Raw genomic sequence first — 27,889 nt, 5'->3', positions numbered from 1 at the left:
GGTACCTACTTTGCTGGGCTATTATGAAGAAAATTCTCTGTCAAGTTTAAGGTACTATATGCAGGTTATGATGAACAGGTTACTATCAGAAAAACTTGGAAAGACCAACATGAACTGAAGCAGAGTGAAATGTACTGTATACAAAATAACAGCAATAATGTAAGATGACCTGCTGGGAAGCATGTGGTTATTTTCAGCAAGGCAATGATCCAATATAACCCTGAAGGTCTTATGAAAATTGCAACCATCTACAGAGAAAGAACTGATGGTATCTAAAAACAGATGGAAACACATTTAAAAAAAAAATTTTTCCCCCTCTTTGAAAATTCTTTAATCTGAAGTTTTGGGGTTTTTTTGACTGTTTTCTCTCACAACCTAGCTAATGTGGAAATGTTTTCCATGACTACTCATGTATAATTTATTTTGAATTGCTTGAATTCTTGTGGGTGGGGGTGGGAAAGGAGGGAGGAAGAGAAGTTGGAACACAAAGTTTTAAAAAATTTATGTTAAAATTTGTTTTTACATACATTTTTGAAAATAAAATTCTATTCAAGGGGGAAAAAAGGCATCAGGGAAGATCTACTGTACCAGGGTGAGAGAGGAGCACAGATTGGTGCAGATCCAACCCCAAGAAGGTCATGCGTCCAGAGCCTTGGAATCATCAGCATCAGCAGTTACTTCTGAAACTTGGCTCACAGACAGGTAATGGGGTCCAGCAGTTATCTGGGGGAGTTAACAGGGGTCTCTAATATAGCTAAGGCAGAGCACCCATGTTTTGAACCAGTAATCAGGCTCAAGTGGCAGTAGCTCAGTGGGGGAGGGGCACAGGCACTCCAAGCTTGCAGATCACAGAGAATCAGATTTCAATCAAATTTCTGCTTCCAGGATAAAGACCAAGAAGGCCCATGGTTACTGATAGGCCAGGCAGGCTGAGAACAAGCCTCTCCTTAAATCATACCACTTGGGACCCCCTGAAGCTTGGGACGATGTGTCCTGGAAGCAGTGTTCCACTTTAAGGAGGAGTTAAAAGTCAAGAAATAGGTGGGCAAGATGATCAGGCAGAAAAAGCAATGGACCACTGAAAGGTTTTTTGGTGGCAAGGTAGATCAAAATATACCCTCAGAAGAAGATAGCAAAGTCAAAGCTCCTACATCCTAAGCTTCTAAGAAAAATATGAATTGGTCTCAGGCGATGGAAACTCTCAAAAAGAATTTTGAAAACAAAGTAAGAGAGGTAGAGCAGAAAATAAGAGAGGTAGAGGAAAAAATGTAAAGAGAAATGAGAGTGTTGCAGGAGGGTCATGAAAAAAAGTCAACAGGTTGAAAAACCAAATTGGCCAAATGGAAAAGGAGGTACAAAAGCTCTCTGAAGAAAATTATTGCTTAAGAATTAGGATAGAGCAGATAGAAGCTAATGACTTTATGAGAAATCAAGACATAATAAAGTAAATCCAAATGAATAAAAAGAAATAGAGGGCAATATGAAATATCCCCTTGGAAAAACAGCTGACCTGGAAAATAGATCCAGGAGGGATAATTTGAAAATCACTGGACTACCTGAAAACCATGATCAAAAAAATAAAATGGAGCTTAGACATCATCTTCCAAGAAAGTGTCAGGGAAAATTGCCCTGATATTCTAGAAGCAGAAGGTAAAACAGAAATTAAAAGAATCCATTTATCACCTCCTGAAAGAGATCCCAAAATGAAAACTTCCAGCAATATTATAGTTAAATTCCAGAGCTCCCAGATCAAGGAGAAAATATTGCAAGCAGCTAGAAAGAAACAATTCAAATACTGTGAAGTCACAGCAGGATAACCCAAGATCTAGAAGGTTCTACATTAAAGGATCAGAGGGCATGGAATATGATATTCCAGAGAACAAAGGAACTAGGATTACAACAAGAATCACCTACCCTGCACAACTGAATACAATCTTTCAGGGGAAAAAATGGGATTTCAGTGAAAAAGAGGACTTTCAGGCATTTGTGATGAAAAGACCTAAACTGAATAGAAAATTTGACTTTCAAATACAAGACCCTAGAGAAACATAAAAAGATAAACAGGAAAATGAAATTATGAGGGATATTAAAAGATTAAACTGTTTACATTCCTAGATGGGAAGAAGATACTTCTAACTCCTAAGAACTCTCTCAGTATTAGGGCATCTGAAAGGAATATACTTAGAGGGGACAGTTGTGAATTGAATATAAAGAGATGATATCTGTAAAACATTTGTTTTTTGTTTATCCTTTTTTTGTGTGTGTGGGGGAGGCAGGTGGGGTGGCTTATGTCTGGGGCTGGATTTGGGCTTGGGGCCTCTTGGGTTCAGGGATGGTGCTTTGTCTACTGTGACACCTAGCTGCCCCATGATGACATCTTTAAAATTAAGTTAAGGGGTAAGAGGAATGCACTGGAAGAAAGGGAAAGAGAAAGGTGGAATGGGGTAAAGTAGCTCACATAAAAGAAACAAGTAAAAGCTTATGGAGTGGAGAGGAATATGGGGAAGGAGTAGCGGAGTGAGTGAGCCTTACTCTTATCAGAATTTACTCAAAGTGGGAATAACATACACACTCAAGTGGGTATAGTAATATATCTTGCCCTGAGGGAAAGTGGGAGGGGAAAGGGATAAGGTGGGAGAGGTGAAGGAAAGGAGGGAAGATTGGGGAGAGGGCAGTAAAAAGCAAAACACTTTTGAAGAGCGATAGGGTGGAAGAAGATAGAAAATAGAATAAGTGTCAAGGGGAGGGAATAGGATGGGAGGTAATACAGTTAGCAATAGTAACTGTGAAAGAAATGATAATCAGGATACTATCAGAAGGACTTATGAAAAATGCATTTCATCTATAGAGAACTGATGGTATCTGAATACAGATTGAAGTATAATTTTTTTGTTAGTTCCTCTTTCTAAAGTTCTTTTGTCTGTTTTCTTTCATAACCTGACTAAGGTGGAGATGTTTTACGTGATGGCACATGTATAACTTATATTGAATTGCTTGATTTCTTAGGGAGGGGAGGGGAGGGGATGGAGGAAGACTATTTGGAACACAAAGTTTTCAAAAGTCAATGTGAAAAAAAATTTTTTTTTACATGTAACTAGGGGCAAATGCTAAATAAAAATAATTTAAAAAGAAAGATACTAAAACATTAATCTGACATGAACAATAGTGAAATATGCTGCTTTCTTGGTTTATCCAGGTCCTCAGAGAGAACCTCATAAGAATCATCAAGCCTGGTGCTTTATGACCCAGTTATGGTGATTCATGTAGACAAATGATATTGCCAGAAGAAATATAGAAACTGCTGTCTGGGATTATGAAGTTCTGGACAAGAAAAAGAAAATTATAGGAGGAAAATCAGCATTTTTAAGACTGCTGAAGTTTACAGGATTTCAGTTCAAGTCATACCTTGGCCAATTACTATGTATTGGATATTGGATAAGTCACTTAGCTTCCTCATGTGTAAACTGAGGCCATTGGATTAGATGGTCTCTTTGGTCTCTTCCAACTCTAAATATTTGATGCTGCTAAAGCAAAATACGGGCTTTGAGAGGGGAAGTAAATTACCCATGATGATATAACTAGAAAGTATTTGATGCAGGATTCAAACCAAGCTTCAGTGGATATATCACAAATCACACTGGAGGAGGACTCCACCAACTATCCACCAAGGCAGATACCACAGAGAATATCAGCTGCAGCATAGAAAGAAGTATACTAATGTAGGCTAGGAGCAATTATGTCAGGCAATATTCAAGAACAGGGATATAAAACCCTTAACCTCTTTACACAAATGCTGATTATGAGTAATACATGAGGCAAATTAATATCTTAATATAAGAAGGTAAAGTTATATTTACCTAAAGTTATATAAACACTGACATGTTATGGACTGTGACTCTATCTCTAATCATAAGTGTGTTTGTCACATTGGAATAGCTTAATAAAGACTGTTCAGTTGAATCAAATGGAGATAAAGGATTCTCTCAAGAATAAAATTCCAATGATACACACACAAAAAATGATGAGACAGAATATGAAGCACTGTATAATGAGACCCATGTTTATGACAAGAAAATAATTTACCAAATTAGATTTTTAAAAGACACATATAGAAGTTGGAAACATAGAAAGGTAGATGATTATCAGTAGAAAGGAGTGACAAGTTTCTAGAGGTATGATGTTGATAAGTAAGTTAGTTAATGAATCTTGAGGGGAAAGAAGTGGTCTTTTTTAGTTATGTTGGGGAAATCACTTGAAGGAATTGGAATATTCAGACTGGAGAGAACACTTTGTAAGAATCTTTTTGCTTAACTGTCATGTAGGAGCAGAGTTGATTTGCTTGGTTACTGAGGAAAGAACTATGAATAGTAGGTGGGAGTTGCAAAGAGGTAAATTTTATAAGGAGATTATCTTGTATATCCTTCTTTTGAAATGATATGACCTTAGTGTTCTTTTTGAATTGTAGTGCAGATAACTGAATACAGTATGCCCATTATGGTACCTCATCATCTCCTTGGTTTTGGATATGATGATTCTTTTAATGCAAATACCATAATGCAATAAAACTTCTAAATATAGTATCTATAGATATTTAATAATTAGTCATTAAATAATGCCCATATGGCACATGAAATCATTAAAAAGCAATAGCTACTTACTTCAAAGCCAATGACAATACAGAGATTACCTATTACAATCTATGGATGTTGCCAAAACAATATTCAGAGGCAATTCATAATAAGTATTTAATTTAATCAGAGAGAAGAAATTAACAGATCCAGTTTGTATCTTAAAAAATTAGAGAAAAGAATAAAGCAACACAAAAACAGAAGAAAATACCCTAAGATCATAGAAGAGATCAATACAATTTAAAAAGAAACCAACTGAATAATATAAGTATCATTCTTTAATTCTATTGAAAATTTTAAAAAGAAGCATAATTCACCATAATTAGAAAAAAGAAAAGAATTATTAAAGATAATGACAATTCAGAAAATATAGGTTAAGTTCTGTTGGATACAGCAACACAGTTGATCAATCACAACAGGGGCAAAAGAAATTCAGAAAACTATTTAAGGTTGCTATATGCCATTCTATTCTAATAGTTTCTTAAAACTTATTTAAATTTAAATTCTTAAATTTAAAAGGAGTTGATAATTGTTTACAAAAGTATAGGTAGTAGAATTAAAAAAACAACAACAACAAGACATGGACACTTAGATCAACAAATCTCTGAAGCAGAAATCATAAGGGGAATAAAAGAATTACCTTGCCAATGCACATTGGGCCAACATGGATTCTCAAATAAGTTTTAGCAAATTTTTAAAGAACTGTAACTTTTGTGCTAATAGGTCTACTTCAGAATAGAGAGAAAGATGGTGGACTACCCAAATCCTCTACAAGGCAAATATTGTGTTGATACTTAAATTGAACAAAGTTGAGAAAGAAAATTATAGACCAATATTATTAATCAATATTGAATCAAAATACTAAGTAAAATAAAAATAAAACATAGCAGTACATTAAAAAGAACATTATTAAGTATTTGTCCAAATAGGATTTATAAATGAAATGTAAGGATGTTTTAATAGTAGGAAAACAATCAATTCAACAAATCTGATCAACAAGAGAAGAAATAAAAATCATATCTTTAGTTGCAAAGAAGGCTTTTAGATAAGTTACAGTATTAATTAATGCTAAACATTAAAACTAAAAGCATAGAAATGTCTTTCCACAATATGATAAAAATATATATCTGAGACCATTATGGAAAAATACAGTAAGTGTTCCTTTTGATAATAAATATTAAGCAAATATTTTTTCTTTTTTTTTGTTGTTCAGTTATTTTTCACTCATGTCTTACTTTGCGACCCCATTTGGGGTTTTCTTGGCAAAGATACTGGAGTTAGTTTGCCATTTCCTTCTCCAGCTCATTTTCTGGATGAGGAAACTGAGGTAAACAGGGTTAAGAGACTTGTCCAGAGTCACACAACTAGCAAGTGTCTGAAGCCAGATTAGAACTCAGGATAATGAGTCTTCTTGACTTCAGGCCTGGCACTATCCACTGTGTCACTTACCTGCCATTTTCATTTTTTCCAGTTCTGTTTAACATAATTTTAGAAATTTTAGTAAGAGCAATAGGGCATGGAAAAAAAATTAAAGAAATAAGCATTAGCAACAAGAAATTAAAATACTTGTAAGCTTCTCATGCTCACCATTATCATTGTCCTAATATGCTCCATCCTCCACCCCAACCTGCTTGAAAGCTGGTTGTTATTCTCAACTCCTCAGTATCTAGTTTTTAATAGCATTGTAAAAGTATATACCCACAATGAAATTATTGGGTAAAAGGGTATTAAAAAAATTTACAACGTACTTCTAAATTGCTCTCCAAAAAAGTTGGTCGTTTGAAATTCTAACAACAATAAATGGATACATCTTTTTCCCTACAACCCCCCCTAACATTGAATATAATTGCTTTTAATTATTTCTGTCAATTTGATAGAGATGAGATATGTCATAATTCTTTGAATTTTGTACCTCATGACTATTAGACCAAACATTTTTTTCAAGCGGTTTTTAGCAATTTGTGTTTCTTATTTTGAAAATTATCTGGTTATATATACTTTGATCACTTATCTTTTATGGTCTGGCAGTTACCATAGTGATTTTTAATGGTTTCTTATATATTTTAGATGGCTAGATTTTATTACTCATATTTCCCATTAAAATTTTCCCAGTCTAATTTCCTTTATTTCAAATGGATTGTTTTTGTACTTTATGTAATCAAGCATATTTTTTTTGTCCCCACTAAGTCCTTCCTTTATTGACTTTTTAAAAAAATTATAGGCTCATTCCCTGAGCATGAGGACCTTTTGTAAATATACAAACCAGTTTTTTTCCTAATGAGAATTGTTGTTCTTTTGAATATGTGTTTGTAATTGTTAATATTTAGAAGGATTAGCATTTTTCTTGTAAACAAAAGCAAATACTATTACATTCATAAAATATTTTAAAGGTATTTAATCTCAGATTTTGTGCTCTATTCTGTCAACCAGTGCTAGAGTCACTCACTTTACAGAAGATATAGTGAGAACAATGACAAGATAGGACTTCACAGATTGAATCATGTTCTAACTGCCTACACCATTCTGAGTGTGTAGTGAAAGTAGAATGACCAAATATAATATGGACAAAATGAGAGGTATCATTTATACTGAGACCATATTTAAGTGGCTTGATATCTCTTCTATCTTTCTCATCTACACCGAGAACTTTGTGGATAGAGAAGCATGATTGAATTCCATATGAAATGTTTGGTGTAGGTGCCATAAGACTTTCATGTGGCATTCCTGTCCTCTCTGTCATTCAAAGACTTGTGACATAATATATATTTCCCCTAATTTATGCCTCAAGGACCCCAAGTACTGACTTTGTGTACATAGAACTATTAGAGATAGATACTGCTGAAATAAGCTTTAAAAGTTGCAAAGTTCTGTATCTTACTTGTAATGACATTTTAGAATAAGCCTCCATTTCATTATAAATGGGTGGTCACACTTAACTCTATCTTTTGCTTTCCTATACCCCACTTCTTGTTCAAGAACAACCAAAATACAAACAATAGTTATCCTATCTCACACATCCAAGGCCAGAGACAAACTGGCTGATCAGAATGTCTTTTTTCCTTCCCTTAGAAAAAAACAAATCATTTGTGAACCTAATATAGCTATGGTTTTTTGGTATATTATAACTACCTATGGGAAATGGCTCATATTCAGAAATTTGCTTGCCCCATAGAGATTTCCCTTCTTTGTGGACCAATGATATTTCTCCCCGCCACAACTTATGATTATATATATGTATATATATATATATATATATATATATATATATATATATATACACATATGCACATATATATGTATTTACTGATTTGTACTCTACTTATAAGCAGTGAATTTCCTTTCCTTAACATATATAAAGTATTTTGCAAATTTTAAAATTCTATATAAATGCTAGATGTCATTATTACTATTCCTAAGAATGCTTTGAAGTGGATTGTTGGAGGAACTGAACAACAAGACTGGTAAGGTCTCTGATTGCTCAGTACATCACTCCATAGGCAACAATAGCAACTGGTATTGGTGAAGTATGAAAATATCAACTTAAGATTTGTCTCAGGGGCAGCTAGGTGGCACAGTGGATAAAGCACTGACCCTGGATTCAGGAGGACCTGAGTTCAAATCTGGCTTCAGACACTTGACACTTACTAGCTGTGTGACCCTGGGCAAGTCACTTAACCATTATTGCTTGGGAAAAAAAAATGCCTCAACTCAATATTTCTATCGAGATTTAACTGGGGATTTAGAAGACCAACTAGAAAATAGTCTGTATTTGAGTCTATCTTAATTAATTTTCACCATAAATTAATCTCTGCTAGACACTATAGACCAAGTAATCTCTTACCATTATAATTGAGTTCTTAGAGTCTGTTTCATATGAGGTCATGATACAGAGGAACCAGTGCGCCATATGGCTCCACTGTGAAGATATTCCTTCCAAGATATTCCTCCCAACAACAGTGGAGAAAATAGAAGTATCTATTCTAGTGTCATCTGGATTTGACTTTTTTTTTTTTTTAGGATTTCCCAATCACAAAAGGAAGGAAGTAATAATTCTTATTTAGCCAATATGATGACTTAAAGTAGAGGCGGTTGTTACTTTTATTTCCACTAGCATGGCAAAAAGTCCCAATGAGTACAAATAATGAATCCCACTGTAAAAAATTAATCATGATTTAGAAGCCCCAGCATGCCTCCAGCTGGGGCTCAGGCACCACGCCTCCGTGCCCGTGCAGTGCTCCACCCACCTCACACTGACACCTATGTGGGCCTGGACAAATTATAATGAGGGGAAGCCAGGTGAGGGCAGTCAGGTGACCTTCAGCATGTGGAAGCTGGGAGGCTGGCTGTTCTACAAGTGTCTGTTAATTCTGTCAATCAGGGCTGCCAGCCAATTAGCTTCGGGCTGTGTGTCTGTCTGCCCTGTTTCCTGGGAACCCAGGGGTTGCTGGTAAGGAGAAGGGAGGAGATTCGCTATTCTGGCTTTAGAGCTGAAAAGAGATGGGAAGCAGCCTTATATTTTGCTGAACCCTGGGCGGTGGTGTGATTCAGGTCATATTTTCTCTACCCCTATTCTTTTTTTTTTTTTCCTTTCCCTTAATTCTACTAATCTTACTTGTGTTTTTAAGTTTGTTCTTGTTAATAAATCCTGTTCTGTTTTTGAAAGAGGCTGTTAATCTCCTTCCTTGCCCCAATATTGGGGCAAGCCACCTAACTAACATTCCCCAATTAAAATTTGGCCCCTACACCATGAAAGGTCCCATTATTTATATTTACACTGAATATTTCATTTGGACTGGAACCAATGACCATATTTTATATAGTTATAAATTTGATTAGTGTTCAAATGCATGCACCTACTTCTTAGGATTCATTATTCCCACTAATTATCTAATAATAATTGTGGATAATATTTAGCACTTTAAGTTTCTACAAATATTAATTTACAAATATTAACCCATTTTTATCCTCACAGCAACCCTGGGAAGTAGTTGCCTTTATTATTCTCATTTTGCAGTTGAAGAAATTGAAATGGACAGAGGTTAAGCAATACACAGTTTCTGAGGCTAAATTTGAACTCAGGTCTTACTGACTCCAGGACCAGTGCTCTGTTCATTGTGCCACTTGACTACCTTAAGTAAAAAGAGAAGGGTATGCATGTCAGTGTGTATGCCATATGTAAATTATTTACATGCATACATGCATATACATACATACACACATATTTATCTATATATATCCAGAATTCATAGAGTGGTCTATGTATCACCTTTTGTGATAACAAAGAACTGGAAACAAGATGGTTGCCCATTGATTGTAGAATAAACAAATGGTGGCAGATGAATCTAATAAAGTATTATGCCTTAAGAAATTAAAAATAAGGAATCCAGAGAAATTTGGGAAGACATATGAGCTGTTATAAAGTGATCACAGATAGCAAAATATTATGCATTGCAATACGGCTGTATAAATGGAAAGAACAATGACACAAAATTGAATACTATGCAATGTTGTGTAATTATAATAACAACTAAATTTGGACTCAGAAGAGAGGAGAGAATGTTTTTCCTCTTTTTATTGGGGAAATAGTTTATGGGTATGTGGTTACAGAGTGTTGCATATATTATAAGACATACTTTATGTGTCAGTTCTTTTTGTTAAATTAAAAAAATATATTTGTAATAAGGCCAGTTAGTCAATAAACATTTAGTAGGCACTGTTTTAAGTTCTGGGGATACAAAAAGGATTAAAAGATAATCTCTGCCTTCAAGAAACTTACAGTCTAATGGGGGAGACAAGCAAACAATTATATACAAACAAGCTACATACAGGATAAATAGGAAATAATTAAATGAATGAAGACATTAGAATTAAGAGGGGTTAGAAGAGGCTTCCTGTAAGGGGAGGCTTGATGAGGGTTACTATAAGGGATGGTGAAGGGCATATCCAGAATGGGAAATTAAAAAGACAATAAAACTTAAAAAAATTTAAAAAGAGTGAGCCATGGCAAATTTAAAATATCAGAACACTTCTTTCTAGTTTTCAATTTGCTTCATGTCATGTTCTATGTATGATTAATTAGTTAAAGATAGTAACTTGAGAGTCTTTTCTGAATTTTATTCTGTCATTATGGAAGGAAATTTATTACCTTCTTTCATGAATTTGTATTTTGAAACAGCTCCTGCTTGGTTTGACATTTTCTGAGTTTAATGCCATCAAACCACTATTAACTCTAGACAAAGGGCACTAATTTTATCATTGTACACTGCATAAATCAACCTCATGAATAGTTCCTAAAAAGACCACAAACATTTTCAACAGCTTTGCTCCTTAGCTGAGTCAATTTTTGAACCACTGATCACATTTTGGTCACTTTCCCACTTCCTGGCACATAATTAACATCCATACAATGATGTACAGGTAGAAAAGTCTAGGAATGAAAGCAAGATCCAGAAGGATGCTTCTAAGGTTCTAAGTTGTCCTGAGGTTTATTTTTTAATTTTTTTTGGGGGGGGGGCAGGGCAATGAGGGTTAAGTGACTTGCCCAGAGTCACATAGCTAGTTAAGTGTCAAGTGTCTGAGGCTGGATTTGAACTTAGGTTCTCCTGAATCCAAGGCCAGTGCTTTATCCACTACACCACCTAGCTGCCCCTAAGGTTTATTTTTAATCTTCCTGGAAGTCAGAGTTTAATTAAACTTTGTTAAATGCTCAGAGGGCTTTTGGCATGAAGTAAGGGAAACATGTAGAACATAGGTAAAACAAGACTCCTACTTTCTGTTGAATTCATAATCTAGTTTATGTTTGTTCTAAAACTTCCAATTAAGGCTTACTATTGCAATTAGAACAGACATCTTTCATGAGGAAGACTATTGCATACTTTTGGATTCTGCTCGGGGAAGTTCTAACATAAAAGGGATTGACCTCTTGTGGACTTTGAAGAACTGCCCTAGGGAATATGGAGAGGAAAGTTATTGCTTCATTCCAATAGATATTTGGTTAAGTGTTTGATTAATGAATTTTCCTGAACGGGGATTCTGTGAAAACCTGCTTTGTTATATTTTCATCAAATATGGATCTAATATAGGATTAGCTCATTATCAAAATGATTTTTAATGATGAGAAAGTTGTTACTTCGATTCAACAAACATTTATTATGTTTCCTATGTGTAAGACATTGTGCCAATGGCTAGGGATACAAAAGCATTAATCAATGAGCCAACAAGTATTTCATAGGCACTGAATATATGCCAGACAATGTTCTAGTTGCAGGGTATATACCGATATGAAATAGGGTGATTGATTACATATTGAAGATTTTTAATATTAGGGTCAGCATTGTAAAAGGAGTAGAGTAGGGCGAGAACAATGATAATGAACTGGGAGAACAGGAAGGTATGGAGGGGCTGAAAATAATTTGGAAGACAAAGAAAAGGTTAAGGTGGGCAGTTGAAGAATGGGGATTGTGGTCAGAGAGAAGAATTTCTAAATCATGGAGGGAGAAAGAATTGTGAGATTAAGGATATGACTACCACTATATGTGGATAAGGGGGAGCCATATTGATTGACATGTGGAAAGTTGTACAAGGATTTTAATAATCTCACTGCTCCATAAAACAAACAAAAAAAATTAAAAAAAAATTCTGCTGATGACACATGACTGTGAACCATGGAGCACCATAGTCTACAAAGATCCAAAACTGATGACTCAAAGATTAATGGACACATAAATAGGTTGCAGCACATTATTAGCAATGAACTGAGTGTGAAGAGTGGCCAAAAAGATATTTAGGATATATGATCAGGGAAGGAAAAGGTCCTAACTGGTAAAGAGAGTGAGATAACAGATAGATAACTGGAATTTTGTACTTTTCCTCATATAATTTTAAAAGACCCAGAGGAAGGCTTAGAGCAATGATCCTCAGAATTTAAAAAGATTTGATAATTTCAGTTAAACTCCATCTTCTTTCCCTCCTGATCCCATCCATTCCTACCCTTTGAAAGAAAAAGAAAAACAAACCCTTAACACAAATATGCATAGTCAAACAAAACCAATTTTTCTTGTTATTGTATAAATGGTCTCCTGGTTCTGCTCACTTCACTCTGCACTAGTTCATACAAGTTTTCCTAGGTTTCTCTGGATACATTCCTTTCATTATTTCTTAGAGTGTTCCATAACATTCATATACCATAATTTGTTTAGTCATTTCTTTAGTGATGGGCACTCCTTTAGTTTCTAGTTCTTTGCCACTACAAAACTTATTATTATTATTATTATTATTTGTACACATGGAATCTTTTCTTCTTTCTTAGGGCTAATAGTAGTATGTCTATGTCAAAGGGCATGCAAATTAGTAATTTTGGGGTCATAATTTCAAATTGCTTTCCAAAGTGGCTGGACCAATTCACAGCTCCACTAGCAATACAATAAAAGAACTGTTTTCACACAACACCTCTAGTATTTATCATTTTCTTTTTTTCTCAACTTTGCCAATCTGGTGAGTGGGAAGTAGAACCTCAGAGTTTCTTTAATTGACACTTCTCTAATTATTAATTTGGTTCATTTTTATATGGCTATTGATAGCTTGGATTTCTTTCCCTGAATACTTCCTATTTATATCCTTTGACCATTTATCAGTTGGGGAATGGTTCTTATTTGAATCAGGCCTCTGTATATTAGAAGACCATCAGGGAAATGTTTTTCCCATTTCCTTGCTTCTCTTCTAATTTTAGCTACATCGATTTTGTTTGTACAAAAGTTTTTTAATTAAATTTAGTCAAAACTGTCCATTTTATTGTGTGTGTTCCTTTTTTATCTCTTGTTTGGTCTTAGACTCTTTCCCTATGCATGGATCTGAAAGGTAATTTATTTTTTGCTCTTCTGTTTATGATGTCACAGTTTATGTTTAAGGCATATAGTCACATGGAGCTTATCTTAGTATAAGATGTGAAATATTGATCTCTACCTAGTTTCTGGCAGATAGATTTCTAATTTCCTCAAAAGTTTTTGTTTATTATTTAGTTCTTTCCTCAGTAGCTGAGTTTATTCAATCAAGTAATAGGTTTCTGTGTTTATTTGCTTTTGTATATCATGTGCTTAATCTGTTTCACTGATCAACTTCTATTATTTCTTAACTAATACTAGATCATTGTGATGATTACAGTTTGTCATATAATTTGAGATGTGGTAGTGCTCAGCCTCTTTTCTTCCCATTTTAAAAATTATTTTCCTTAATATTAACCTTTTCTTACTCTAGATCAATTTCATTATTTTTTCTAGCTCTATAAAGTAATGCTTTTGTAGTTTGATTGATATGACATTCAACAAGTAAATTATTGGAGCAACTAGATGATGCAATGGATAGAACACTGGCCCTGGAGTCAAGAGTACCTGAGTTCAAATCTGGCCTCAGACACTTAACACTTACTAGCTGTTTGACCCTGGGCAAGTCACTTAACCCCAATTGCCTCACTAAAAAAACAAAAACAAAAACAAAAACAAAATAAGTCAATTATTTATGGGATAGTATGGGGTCATTCATGTTTGGGAATTTTTAAAGGCAGTAGGGAAGGAACCAGTTGATAGGTTGAAGTTGAAGATTCAAAATTGGGGGATTGATTGAAGATGAAATCTGCTGGAGGAAAAATAAGGGGATAGTATCAAGTGTACTGTGTTTTAGGTACTATGCTAAATGTTAAGGATGTGAAGAAAGGTAAAAAAAACAAATTCTGGCTCTTAGTGAGCTCACAATCTGATGTGGGAAGCAGCATGTAAGTAACAAAGTACCTATTACACGTATCAGTCAATTGGTAAACATTTATGAAATGTCTACTATGTCCAAAGCACTATGCTAAGCGACGAGGATACAAAAAGAGGCAAAAAGCTCCTGCCCTCTAGAAGTTTAAAATCTAATGGTGGAGACAAAATATAAACACACACACATGTATACACACATATATGTGCATGTGTATATAAATATAATACACATACATATATACACATGCACATATACTTTTATGTATATAATATGTATTTACATTATAATAACAGGCTGTATACAAGACAAACAGGAGATAACAGAGGGAAAACAGTGGAATTGAGAGGAACTAGGGAAGACTTCCTGTAAAAAGTGGGGTTTTAGTTAGAGAGGTTAGTAGTCAGGGTGGAAGAAGGAGAGTGTTTCAAGCATGGAGGACAGTCAGAAAAAATGCCTGGAGCTGAGAGTGAGTGTCTTGCTGGTGGAACAGCCAGGAGGCAAGTGTCACTGGATTGAAGAGTTTATGTCAGGGATTAAGGTATGAGAAGACTAGAAAGGCATATATGCATATAGATAGATATAGATATAGATATAGATTATATAGATGTAGATACATATATACAGAGAGAAGGAGTAATTGAGAAGTAATCTCAGAGGCAAAGGCACTGTCAGCTGTAGAGATGGAGAAAAGCTTCCTAAAGAAAGTGGTGCATGTATCAAAATTCAAAGAAAGCCAGGGAAATTAAAAGACAGAAGTGAGGAGGGAGAGCATATCAGGGACAGAGAACAGACATTGCAAAGTGGGGATGGGAGATGGAGTGTTGTGTATGAGGAACAGCACATAGGCCAGTTTGGTTGGATCATTGAGGAAGATAAAGTATAAGAATACTGGAAAGGTCAAAAGGGGCCAGGTTTTGAGAACTTTAAATGTCAAAACAGAGGACTTCATATTTGAAATTGGAGTCTATTGAGTGGAGGATGGATTAGAGAAGAGAGACTAGACAAGGAGACCAGTTAAAAGGCTAAAGTAGTAGTCCAGGTGAGGAGAGACTGAACTAGGGAGTGGCTTTGTGAATGGAGAGAAGGAAGTTGAAAGAATAGGCTGTATCAGAAAGGTGTCTTGAAAGGAGAAAAACAAGATGGTAACAAATTGGCTATTTGGGGAAAGTGAAAATAAGGAACTGAGTAACCACCCTGATGAGACCACAGATCTATTGATATATTAACAGTATTGAGGAATTCTGTATTCCCCAAAGTCATCAATCTTGTATTTGACTTCTGGTAGAATTCTGTGTGGCATCAAATCACATGACTTTCCATTCTCCCAGGATTTACTCAATATGTCTACTTCAAAAATGATTGCCAGATCTTTCCACAGATCTATAATTTTTTTTGGAGTGGAGAGAGCTAAAGTTTTTTTTTTTTTGAATACACTTTTTGTAGTAAACATAAGATCCTATGTTTTGTTAACTTTCTACATGAAATCTTAGAAACTCAGGATAAACGGCTGCTCTTTACATCAGAGAGTAAAGAAATTAAACTGTCTGGACTATGTTAGCTCTCTTGAAAATGAAATATTTGCTGTATTAAAAAACTTCAGGTTTAGTCCTACATGTGATGCTTCCATCATAGTTCAAAGTAGAGCAAATGAAAAAGATAGAACCACACAGCTCATTTGAAGTCAAGGCATATAAAATAGGCTAATAGTATGTAGTTACATAATTTTTCATTTCTCCTAGTACCTTGTTAAATAATTGACTCTTGAAAGAAAGGGCACGGGATATGAGGACATTATGCTATCTGAACTTGCCTAGTTTTTATTATAGTTAGATGTCCGTATTATATGATTATAGTTACACTGTGTACCCACTCAGGGTATGAAATTTGGATTTAAAATACAAACATTTTATCTGCTTGTGATTTTCTTTAAAAAAATCTGCATGTTTTAAATGGTTTAGCATCTATGTTGGAAAAATATACTTTGGGGATAGTGACGGAGGGGGAATGGATGTGCCCCAAGTTCATTTATATGTAATCAATGACAAAGCACTATTTGTTATTCATGTTGCATATACAACATACACAGTTGCATCTAAAACTCAGATTTAGTTGAAAATGAATATATTCCTTCTGAAAAGTGGAGGGGAAAGAGGAAGGGAAGGAAATAAGCATTTATATAGCACCTAACAATGTGCTAGGTGCTATCTCATTTAATAAGTGAGGCTGTCTAGTCAATCATGGCCTCTTTTATTTTTTTATTTTTATTTTTTTATTTTATTATTTATTTTAATACAAAGCTTTGGCATTAGCCATGGCCTCTTTTAAAGGGGGTTGTGTTGTGGGCTATAAGAATGTTTTGACAGAACATCCATAGTGACATTGTGAATCCATATAGATACATTTATTAAGTACTAGAATTATTATTCATTCTTATGTTGACACATGATTGGTATGATAGGACCTGGGTTTCCCTGTTTCCTTACAACAGTGATTAGTTTCCCCTAAAGGGCAACAAAACTGTCCCAGGACCTTTTTGGTGGCTGTCTTCCTTGATGCAGCTTGCTGCTCACTCTATGAGGAGGTGTCATTTTTTTTCTCTACCACATACTGCTGATGCCAGGAAGATTTTCCAGTTTAAGCCTTGAAAGCATTTAAATGATGGAATGTCATCTAGAAGATCCTTGGGACATTACACCTAAGGTGGCATGCGATAGGATCAGAGTTCTCCCTGTTTCATGCAATAGGGATGATTAGTTTTTCCTAAAAGGCAGCAAAGCTGTGCCACAGACCTGATTGGCTCTTATCTCCTGAGACTCAACTTCTTGGTTTCCTAAGGGCTTAAAATTCCCACCTACATGGTCTTATAGGGCCCTTTCTACTTGGTGGATGTGTGAAGACCAAGAGAATCATCATATTCGGTCCTGCTGACCTTTCCATGTGGGAACAAGGGTGTCAGAGCTATAGAAATAAGATGTCACTGCATAGTTATTGAATATCCTTGATGTTTTAGAAAAAATAAACCTCTATTTGTTAGCTATTAAAAAACCTATAAATAACTTATTTTGTCCCAAAGTTGAACTTGAATTAACAAAGTACTAGCATTAGGCCCTCTCCTAGCAATTGGTATATTCATAGGTATATTGGGTTTTCTTACCCTGGGTGGGGAGAGAGAGACAGAGACAGAGACAGAGAGAGAGAGAGAGAGAGAGAGAGAGAGAGAGAGAGTGTGTGTTGGGTGGAGATGGCATGTGTGGGCAGTGAGCTACTCTGGGTTAGTCTATAATCTTGTATTTCAGTCTATATAGTAAATACAGCAATGAACCTGAAGTCATGAAGACTTGCCTGTGATTCTTATCATTTAACCTTGGACAAGTCATCTAACTTCTCAGAGAGATCAATTTTATTCTGAGAATACTAATGCAAGTAAAGATAACTAAATCTCTGCCCTCAAGGAGTTTACATTTTATGAATGAAGATAACACATAAAAGGAAGCTGAAAGTTAGGAGATGGGGCAGTAAGGAAGAGAAATAGTCTCAGGAATCATGGGCTAGTCCAGGTTTGAAGAGATGAAGGCTGGTGTGGATTTTCCCTCAATGGGGAAGCCTCAGTTTCCAATCTTCAATTTCCTCATCTGCAAAAAAGAGATAATATCAATAATGCCTCTTTCACAAGCTTATCATAAAGAATAAATGAGATGTAGATAAAATACTTTTCAAACCTCAAAGTACTATATAAATGATAATAATTTTATTATTATTGGCTCATGTTCAACTTGAAGTTCCCTGAAATATCCAGAACTTTTTCAGAGAAACTACTATCTAACCACTCCTCCATTTTAATCTTATGAAGTTGATTACTTTGAATGCTTCAACAAGGCCTTTTTTACATCACTATCATATTCATCAGTACCCCTTGCCCCTCCAGATTCAGTCATCCCTTGTAACAAAATAAAACAATTAAACAAAAACATGTAATATAATGAAGTGGCCATGTCTGAAAATATCTATATCATTCTGCTCTAGTAGTTCCCTGCTTACCTGTCATGAGAAGGGAGGTTTGTTTCATTATCTGTTCTCTAGAACATTATTGATTTTTTTAATTACCCAAAGTTTGTCTTCCTTTTGATGATATTTTCATTTAGAATTTTGTATTCATGGTATATGTTATTCTTTTTTGGGAGTGGGGGGTGGGGGGAGGGGCAGTGAGGGTTAAGTGACTTGCCCAGGATCACACAGCTAGTAAGTGTCAAGTGTCTGAAGTCAGATTTGAACTCAGGTCCTCCTGAATCTAGGGCCAGTGCTTTATCCACTGCACCACCTAGCTGTCCATATATTATTATTTTGGTTCTATTACATCAGAATATACAAATTTCCCTAGTTTTCTCTAAATCCTTGATACTAGGCATTTCTTAGGTTATAAAAATGTCCACTACAAGATGGCATAGTAGATAGAGCACTACACCTAGAGTCAGGAAGACCTTGGTTCAAATCTTGCTACAGACACTTCCTGCTTATGTGATCCTGGGGTAGCCACCAATTTACTCATCTGTAAAATGGGGACAATAAAGGCACCTACCTGCTAGAATTGTTGTGAAGATAAAATAAGGTATTCTTTTTAAAGTACCTTGCACACCTTAAAACAATATAAATGCTAGCATTTATTATTCCTATTAATAGTATTTTCCATCATATTTGTATGCCACCATTTTTTTCCAGCTGTTCCTCAGTCATTAGGAAAGCACTGTGTTTCCAGTTATTTGCTCCCACAAAGAATACTGCTGTGAATATTTTGGTTTGTAATAGGCGTCTGTTTGTTTGGATATAAGCCCAGTAGTGGATCACCGGGTCAAAGAGGAAGACCAGTTTAATATCTTTTCTCATATAATTACAGATTGGTATTCAGAATTGTTGGACCAATTCATAGCTCACATATTAATGTGTCTGTTTTCCCCAAATATTTGATCTGGAGTAAGACATGATTTCAAGTTTGGCCTCAGACACTTATTAGCTGTGTGACTTAGTAAGTCACGTAAGCTCTATGTCATTTTCCCTCATCTATAAAATGGGGAGAATTAGCACCTACATCTCAGAGTCATTGTGAGGATCAAATGAGATAATGTTATAAAGTGCTTCTCAAACCTTAAAGTGATATATACATATTTGTTCTTTTTATTAACCCCTCTGACACTGACTTCTTATTTTTTACCTTTGATAGTTTGTGGTGTATGAAATAAAAGGTTAAACTTCTTTTAGTTTGCATTTCTCTTACTATTTTTGATTTGGAGCATGTTACATATGATAAATTGTAATTTGTTATTCTTTGAAAGCTGTTCATATCTTCAATTTCCTCATCTGCAAAAAAGAGATAATATCAATAATGCCTCTTTCACAAGCTAGTCATAAAGAATAAATGAGATGTAGATAAAATACTTCTCAAACCTCAAAGTACTATAGGGGAGTGGCTCTTAGTGTTTTATATCTGTGTAAATTTCCTATATATCTTAGATATCAGTATAACTCAAGTCCCAAACCTCATTAGTATGAGATTCTCTGCTAATTGGTGGAGAGCAATGCCCTAAGTGAGGGGTGGGATAGAGTTGAAAAGAAGGGGAGAGAGGAAAGCTCTACTCTCTTTGAGTCTCTTCAGGCTCTGTCATTGCTTTGGGTGTTTCTGGTTTCCAGCATAAAATAGAAGATAGACAATGCTAACTACACTTTAGGTTGCTGAAAGGATACTAAGTGGAAAAAAGCTGACGTAAAAGGACATAGCAATCTCCAACGTGTCCCTGTTCCCAGCTTGTGGAACGAGTAACTTCAGTGAATTTTCCTTTTGGTGAGATCTGGGGCTATCTCTTGATTGAGTTGAGTTACATGAGTTACTCTCTATTGTTTGACCTATATTCTCATATGCATACTTTCTTTGATTTCTGTTTTGCTATGATGGGGATAAATGGATTTCTTTGCTACTTACTATGTGTATTCATTGTGGAACTGGTATTTGGTAGGAAGGGAGTCAATCCATAGATATAAAGCTTAGGGTTCTTCTTTTCTCCATGAATAAATAGTGATCACAAGAATAACTTGAATCTGAAAACTATTCCCTAGACTACCTAGACTAACAATAATTAAGGGAGCAGAAAAATGCAATTCTAGGCCAGGAGCTCCTGTTTCTGAGGAAAGCAAAGTGGTCGTGCTTCTGACCCCAACTTCCTGTTGGAATGAAAGTCTTCATTGGAGTAGGTGAGAAGAAAAGAGGCTAAAGAAGTCTATTCTGTCTTCCTTTGAGCCACACAATGATACCTCTAGGCTACATGTGGGGATAGCCTCATCACACCAGACATTTTTCCCCCCCAGGGCAATGAGGTTTAATTGACTTGCCCAGGGTCATATAGCTAGTAAGTGTCAAGTATCTGAGGTCAGATTTGAACTCAGGTCCTCCTCAATCCAGGGCTGGTGCCTTATCCACTGTGCCACCTGGCTGCCCCCTATGCTAGACTTTTATTAGTGATATTTTATGCAAATATTTTTCTTGACATCTTTTCTTATTTTGTCTCCATTGATTTTATTCTTTAAGAAAAAAACTTTTCGGGGTAGCTAGGTGGCGCAGTGGATAGAGCACCCACTGGCCCTGGATTCAGGAGGACCTGAGTTAAAATCCGGCCTCAGACATTTGACACTAGCTGTGTGACCGTGGGCAAGTCACTTAACCCTAATTGCCTCGCAAAAACAAAACAAAACAAAACAAAAAAAACCCTTTTTGAATTTTATGAAATAAACTGTGTATTTTGTCATTTATGATCACCTTTACCCTTTGTTTGGTTAAGAATTCACCCCCTACACTCAATGATATGAAGTACTTCTTTCTATTCTCCATTTTGAAAAAAATGATAGGACCTTTTAAATTCAGGTGACATATTTAATTAAAGCATATTATGATATATGGTGTGATATGTTCTAATTTGAATTTCTGCCAAGCTACTTTCTATTCCCTGCCACCCTTACTCTTTAGCTACTCTTATTAAGTAGAGAATAATTTTTCCCTAATAATTTATGTTTTGGGGTTTATCAAACATAGGAATGCTGTTTTTGATGGCTTCGAGTTTTTGTTTTTATTTCATTGCTTTATTTTTGTATTTTTTAATCAGAACCAAATATTTTTTAAAAAACACATTTATTTATTTGAACATTAATTATATTTTTTAAATTTGGAGTTCCAAATTTTCTTCCTCCCTATCACCTTTCCCCCATCCATTGAGAAGACAAGCAATATGATATTAATGAAATCATACAAAACATATTTCCACCTTAGCCATTGTATTTAAAATATCATTCTAGCTGTTTCTGCCTAATTTATTGGGGAACTAGGCTGGGGTTTCTAAAATATTGCTACTTATAAATTAATGACTATTGCACCCATTTAGGTAGTAAGCATTTAGTAAAGTATATTAAATACTAGGAGACCATTGACCACATTTAACACAAGCTGAAAACCCCCCAGCACCATATTGTCTCTGAGAGCACATGGCCCCAGGCAGAGTTCAGAAGCCCTACATTACCTAAAAATGAGAGCACTCACCAACCAGGAAGGCTTCCCAGTCTTGAGTGCCACCCAGAATGATGTTTGCTGTGAGGTCTGTCCTTTTCCTCTTCTGATAGAGGTGGCTGTTATACACTGATCAAAGCTAATTGGCTAGAATCATTCAATTTCATTGGTTGACATGACCTGAGGGTGGCCCATATTAAAATGAGTTCTACCAGAGTCTAGTGCAAAGACAGATCCCCTGAGGGCAAAGGTGCATTCAAATAAGGCATCTATCTCCATTGTACCTTTGGGATGGTTCTGAAAGAAATTAGCTGAAATTCCTGAACTATACTTTCCAAAGTGGGGTCCCTGGATCCCCCCAAACCTTTTATTAGTAATTATTTTTTCATACCATGTTGCAGAAAATTATCAACAAAAAGCAAGAAACATAAAATGAAAAAAGTTATGTTTCAGTCTGTACTCAGAGTTCATCAGATATTTCTCTGAAGGTAGATAGCATTCTTCATCATTGGCCCTTAGTCCTGAATACTTTTTGGTTTTGCTGACCATTTCATAATATTTTGGGAGTCTGTTAATTGCTGTACAACCTTCAGTCCTACTTTTTTCATCATTTTTCTTGAGATTTAGGTTTATTGTTACTCCAAATGAATTTGTTATTTAACTGTCTACTTCTACAAAGTATCTCCTAGTTAATATAATTGATACAGCAGCAAATCTATAAATTAGCTAACACAATGTCATCATTTTATTATACTGACACAACCCAACCTTCAGCACTGAATCTTTCCAATGATTTGTCTTGCTTTATTTTTGTTAAGTGTATTATGCTCTCTCTTTATATGTATCTATCTATGTATCTATCTATCTATATACACACATACAGAGCTATAATAAGTATTTTTATACACACATATTACATATAAAACTTTCCTACATCTTGATAGATTAACCAATATTTTTTGCATTGTGTATTTATTTTGAAGAAATTTAATCCTGTAATTTCTTCTTGGCCTTTGTCAGAACTGGATAGAAACTAAAATGATATTTGCTGATTTCTTTCATATCTTGCTATATTATAGAATCTATTAATCATCTTGATTCATTTCTTAATTGATTCTTCAGTCAACATGCCAATTGCTAATAAGGATAATTTTTTCTCCTCTTTACCAATATAAAATGCAAAGGAATACAGAGGTTAAAGAGGTGCCCTTAAAGCCATAAGGAACTTTGTTCAAGACCCTCCTCTAAGGGGACAGCTAGGTGGTTCAGTGGATAAAGCACTGGTCCTGGATTCAGGAAAACCTGAGTTGAAATCCTGCCTCAGGCCCTTGACACTTACTAGCTGTGTGACTTAACCCTCATTGTCCCACCAAAAAAAAAAAAAAAAAGATCCTCCTCTGAAACATACTGTCTGTGTAATCTGGTCAACATTTTTTTTTTTTTAGTGAGGCAATTGGGGTTAAGTGACTTGCCCAGGGTCACACAGCTAGAAAGTGTTAAGTGTCTGAGGCCAGATTTGAACTCAGGTACTCCTGACTCCAGGGCCAGTGCACTATCTACTGCGCCACCTAGCTGCCCCAAAACAGGGCTTTAAAGTTTTTTTTTTTGTTGTTGTTTTGTTTGTTTTTTGGCAAGGCAATTGGTGTTAAGTGACTTGCCCAGGGTCACAAGGCTAGTAAGTGTCAAGTGTCTGAGGCTGGATTTGAACTCAGGTCCTCCTGAATCCAGGGCCAGCCCTCTATCTACTTCACCACCTAGCTGCCCCCTCCTGGTCAACATTTTTAACCTCTCCAAGCCCCCAGGCAACTTTTTAAGAACATATGTTGCAGAGAAAGTGCAAACATTAGAAAGAATTTACTCAGCTGGGAGTTTCATATAGAAATTAAATCACATATCCAATCTCTATTCCTTTGCCAATGTGAATATTTTTAATTTGTTCTCTTGTCTTATTAATATAGCTAGGACTATGCCCAATAATATAGGAGAGGAGACATCCTTGCTTTACCCTTATTTGTATTAGAAAAATTTCCAGTGTTTCTACATTACAAACAATGCTAAATCTTGGTTATAGATATATGCTTTTGAACATATCAAAGACTGACTCTTACATCTTTATAATTTATGATTGATAATAGGTTTTTCCATAGATTTTTCTGCACTTATTGAAATAATCATGTGGATTTTTTTGTATGTATCTAAACAGTTGTTTTCTTTATGTTGATACATCCTTGCATTTCTAGTAAATTTTCATATAAGGATTTTATTTGTTCATTCATTCATTTATCCATTCATTTCTTTGTTTCCATTCATCCATCCATTTATTTATTTGTTCATTTATTTGTGTATTGCATCAATGTTGCTTTGTGAAATTAGTCTACAGTTTTCTTGCTTTTTTGTTGCTCCCTGATTTGGGTATCAAGATAATAATAATAACACTTCAGAAAAAGTTGGTAGAATGAATTCTGTCTTTCTGAGAATTCGTTTTATAATATAAGTATTACTCTTTAAATGTTTGATGAATTCAGTTGTAATTCCATCTGGTCCAGGTTTCTTCCTCCTTTTGGCAGTTAATTTATGGCTCAGTTGATATCTTTTTCTGAGCATGAGTTGCCAAAGGATCTCTATTTCTTATTTTGCTAATCTGGGTATTTTATATTTTTGTATATACTTATTCACTCCCTTTGAATTCTCATTTTACAGGTTTGTAATTGTTTTATAGTTTCATTTCAACCACATTGTATATTAATATTAAATTAAATTTATATGTTTTATTTTCCCTTTTTTTTGATTAGATTAGCTAGTGCTTTATCAGTTTTTCAAGTCTTTTAATAAATAGCTCTTTATTTTGTTTATCAATAATATAGCATTTTAATTTTATCTTTTAATTTAAAAAATACCTGTTTTTGGTTAATTTGCTTATTATTTTCCAAACTTTTGAATTGCATATTCATTTCATTGATCCTCTTCTCTCCCCCACCCCCAGTTTGTTACTAAGTTTTCATAGAAAAAACTTTCCTCTGAGTATTCATCAGCCTCAAGGGTCAGCATGGCCAGAGGCTATGTGAAGGGACAGATGAGGTATAGAAGGGCATGATGAGCTAGTGAACTGGGCATTATTTTGTGGGGTGGGGTGAGGAGTAAACTTTACATTGGAAAAGGTTCTTTCTTTTCTCCTTAGCATTGCTGTTTCTATTGAATTATTGGACACTTTTAAAATTTTTATATGTTTTGCAGGTCATTGACCCTAGATTATCTCTTCCTCCTGCATCATCATCATCACTAACATTTATGTGCTAAGCACTTAAAAAATTTTATCTCATTTAATCCTTAGAATAACTGTGAAGTAGGAACTATTATTATCCCCATTTTATAGATAAGGAAACTGAGGCAGACACAGGTTAAGTGACTTGCCCATATTCACACAGCTAGCAAATGAGGCTGATTTTGAACTCAGTCTTCCTAACTCTAGGCCTAGTACCCTATTCACTGTGATATCCAGCTGCCTTCATCATATCCCTAAGTACCATGATATTGATACTTTGAATAAAAAAATAAGCTTTATTTCTATTACATTTCATTAATTTTACATAATATACAAGGAACTAGTGTTCTTTTCAAGATCTTTTTGAATGCGACTCTCTGTTCCATTATGTTAACTTTCCATTATAACTTTGAGTTATCTGTAAATTTAATAATAACCATGCCATCTATGCCAATATTTAAGTTATTCATAGAAATATTAAAGAACATAGAACTCTGGGGTAGTCCACTAGAGACTTTTTTTCAAATTCATATTAAACCATTAATGACTAATCTTTGGGAATGGCCATTTACCCCTTTCCAAATCTACCAAATTATATAATTATTTAGTCTGGAATCAGGAAGACCTGATTTTCAAATCTAGTTTCACATACTGACTAGTTGGGTGGTCCAAAGCAAGTCATGACTTTGGTGCTCTCATCTCTAAAAGATGCAATAATCATAGCACCTAACTCCTAGGGTTATTGTGAGGATCAAATAAAATAATAATTGTAAAGCACTTAGCACAGTCCCTTGCACATGATAAATGCTATATAAATGTTAGCTGTTGTTATTATTATTATTATTTCAAAGGCCATTGAACTAGGCAAGACATACTTTCCTGCTTTTGGTGGTTTAGGATGGGAATGGACAGGATGGAGTTGATTTCTACTTCAAACGCATGGACAGGTTTGTTCAGCCCTGCCCGAGAATGATATTTGATGAGGAATGGGATCCTGAGTGAGTTAGGGTTTAGGGATTATCCTTCACTGTTGCTACATCTTTGGTTTGTTACTTCATTAGGGTTCTTGCTGTCTTACACTGTGGAGATAATTGCTTTATCTATTACATGTAATTCCTATTTTATAGAGTTTTGAGAGGTCATGTGGATCAGAGAAAATATGTAGTCCATCACATGTCCCAAAAGTCAGTTTAATTATATTATAAAAATCCCTAGTAAGCTCAAAAATTATTATAGAAATGTATCATGAAGTAACATATTTTACTCCTTACTAGTTGCAATCCTCCAGGTTGACCTTCCCTCACTTGAAAGGCTAGTCCTATATGTAGCACAAAAAGAGAATAAGATAGCCAGTAAAATATCTTAAGCTTTTTATCTCCCAGTAAATCAGGAGAGAGGAATGGGAAATAAAGTGACAACTGGTTGTCTCCACCACCACTGGAGAACTCTGTAGAAGCTTTCAATGATTCTAATGGTCATTGGAAGGTACATTGCTGTATAATACAGGAGGAATTCTCTCTGAGAGTTGCAGGGTCCCAGAGTCCAGAAGTCTACTCCAGGATCCCCAGCTCTGCTCTGCATTGCGCTGGTTGACCTGTCTGCCTTTGAAGTCTCTGATAAGGACTCCAGTTCTTATCTTGGGGTCCTGTGCTGTTGATTGTGAGAGTTCATCATATTTTGTTGTTGTTGTTCAGTCTTTTAGTCATGTCTGACTCTTTGTAGCCTTGTGGACCAATGGTACAACTGGCAAAGATACTGGAGTGATTTGCCATATCTTTCCTCAGTTTTATGGAAGCAGAAGTTAAGTGACTTGTCCAGGATCACACAGCTAATAGGTGTCTTAAGTGAGATTTGAATTCTGCTCTTCCTGACTCCAGACCCAGTGGTTTATGCACTGTACCACCTAGCTGCCTCAGACCTCCCACATTGTACTTTACCCATGGTTCTGCCATGACAAAGTGTTCGTATCCCTGATTTTTACCTGTTGTTCTAAGAACACTAATCAAATCAACATACTATTTTTGTAAAGGACATAAATTAGTTGCCCTAAGACTTGCCATCTCTATGATTTTTCAGGACAAAATACCCATTTCCTTGTCCAACACTCTCCTATATGTGTTATCTTTCTCTATTAGAATGTAAACTTTTTGAAGGCAGGGACTATTTTGGTCTTATAATTGTATTTCCAAAGGGAAGAGAATAAGCATTTATTAAGCATCCACTATGTTCCAGACACTCTGCTAAGCACTTTACAAATATCATCTCATTTAATCTCTAACACAGCACAGTGACTGACACATAGTAAGCACTTAATAAAAATGCTTTATTATTCATTTATTCATTCATTCCTTTCCTTAAAAAGAGAAGCTACTTAAAGGCTCCTTGGGCTAGTGCCTGTCCTGGGAGGCCAGAAGCAGGGACAAACATGGCCATAATATCTTGTCCATCATTGCTTCTAAGTCTTTATCCAGGGGCAGCTAGGTGGTGCAGTGGATAGAGTACTAGCCCTGGATTCAGGAGGACCTGAGTTCAAATCTGGCCTCAAACACTTGACACTAGCTGTGTGACCTGGGGCTAGTCACTTAACCCTTGTTGCCCTGCAAAAAAAAAAAAATTAAATGTCTTTATCCTTTATATACACATACAATATTGCAACTGACATTGGCCCCTTCTGTTTGCCATCCATATAAGCCCCCTATACAA

General features: G+C 35.3%; 1 protein-coding gene across 1 annotated transcript in view; it reads left to right on the top strand.

Moving 5' to 3' along the window:
• The first annotated feature begins 14,811 nt into the window (after positions 1-14,811).
• Positions 14,812-27,889, top strand: part of LOC122728874 (eukaryotic translation initiation factor 4E-binding protein 1-like) — a 72,921-nt gene continuing 59,843 nt past the window's right edge. The window contains exon 1 of the mRNA XM_043967599.1: positions 14,812-14,919. Within this exon, the coding sequence (XP_043823534.1) occupies positions 14,812-14,919 (108 nt within the window). The remainder of the gene's footprint in view (positions 14,920-27,889) is intronic.

This window comes from Dromiciops gliroides, chromosome 5, assembly GCF_019393635.1.
Source record: "Dromiciops gliroides isolate mDroGli1 chromosome 5, mDroGli1.pri, whole genome shotgun sequence".
NCBI classification, from domain to species: domain Eukaryota; kingdom Metazoa; phylum Chordata; class Mammalia; order Microbiotheria; family Microbiotheriidae; genus Dromiciops; species Dromiciops gliroides.
The sequence above is the reverse complement of the archived record's forward strand: the minus strand, read 5'-3'. Positions and strand labels throughout refer to the sequence as shown.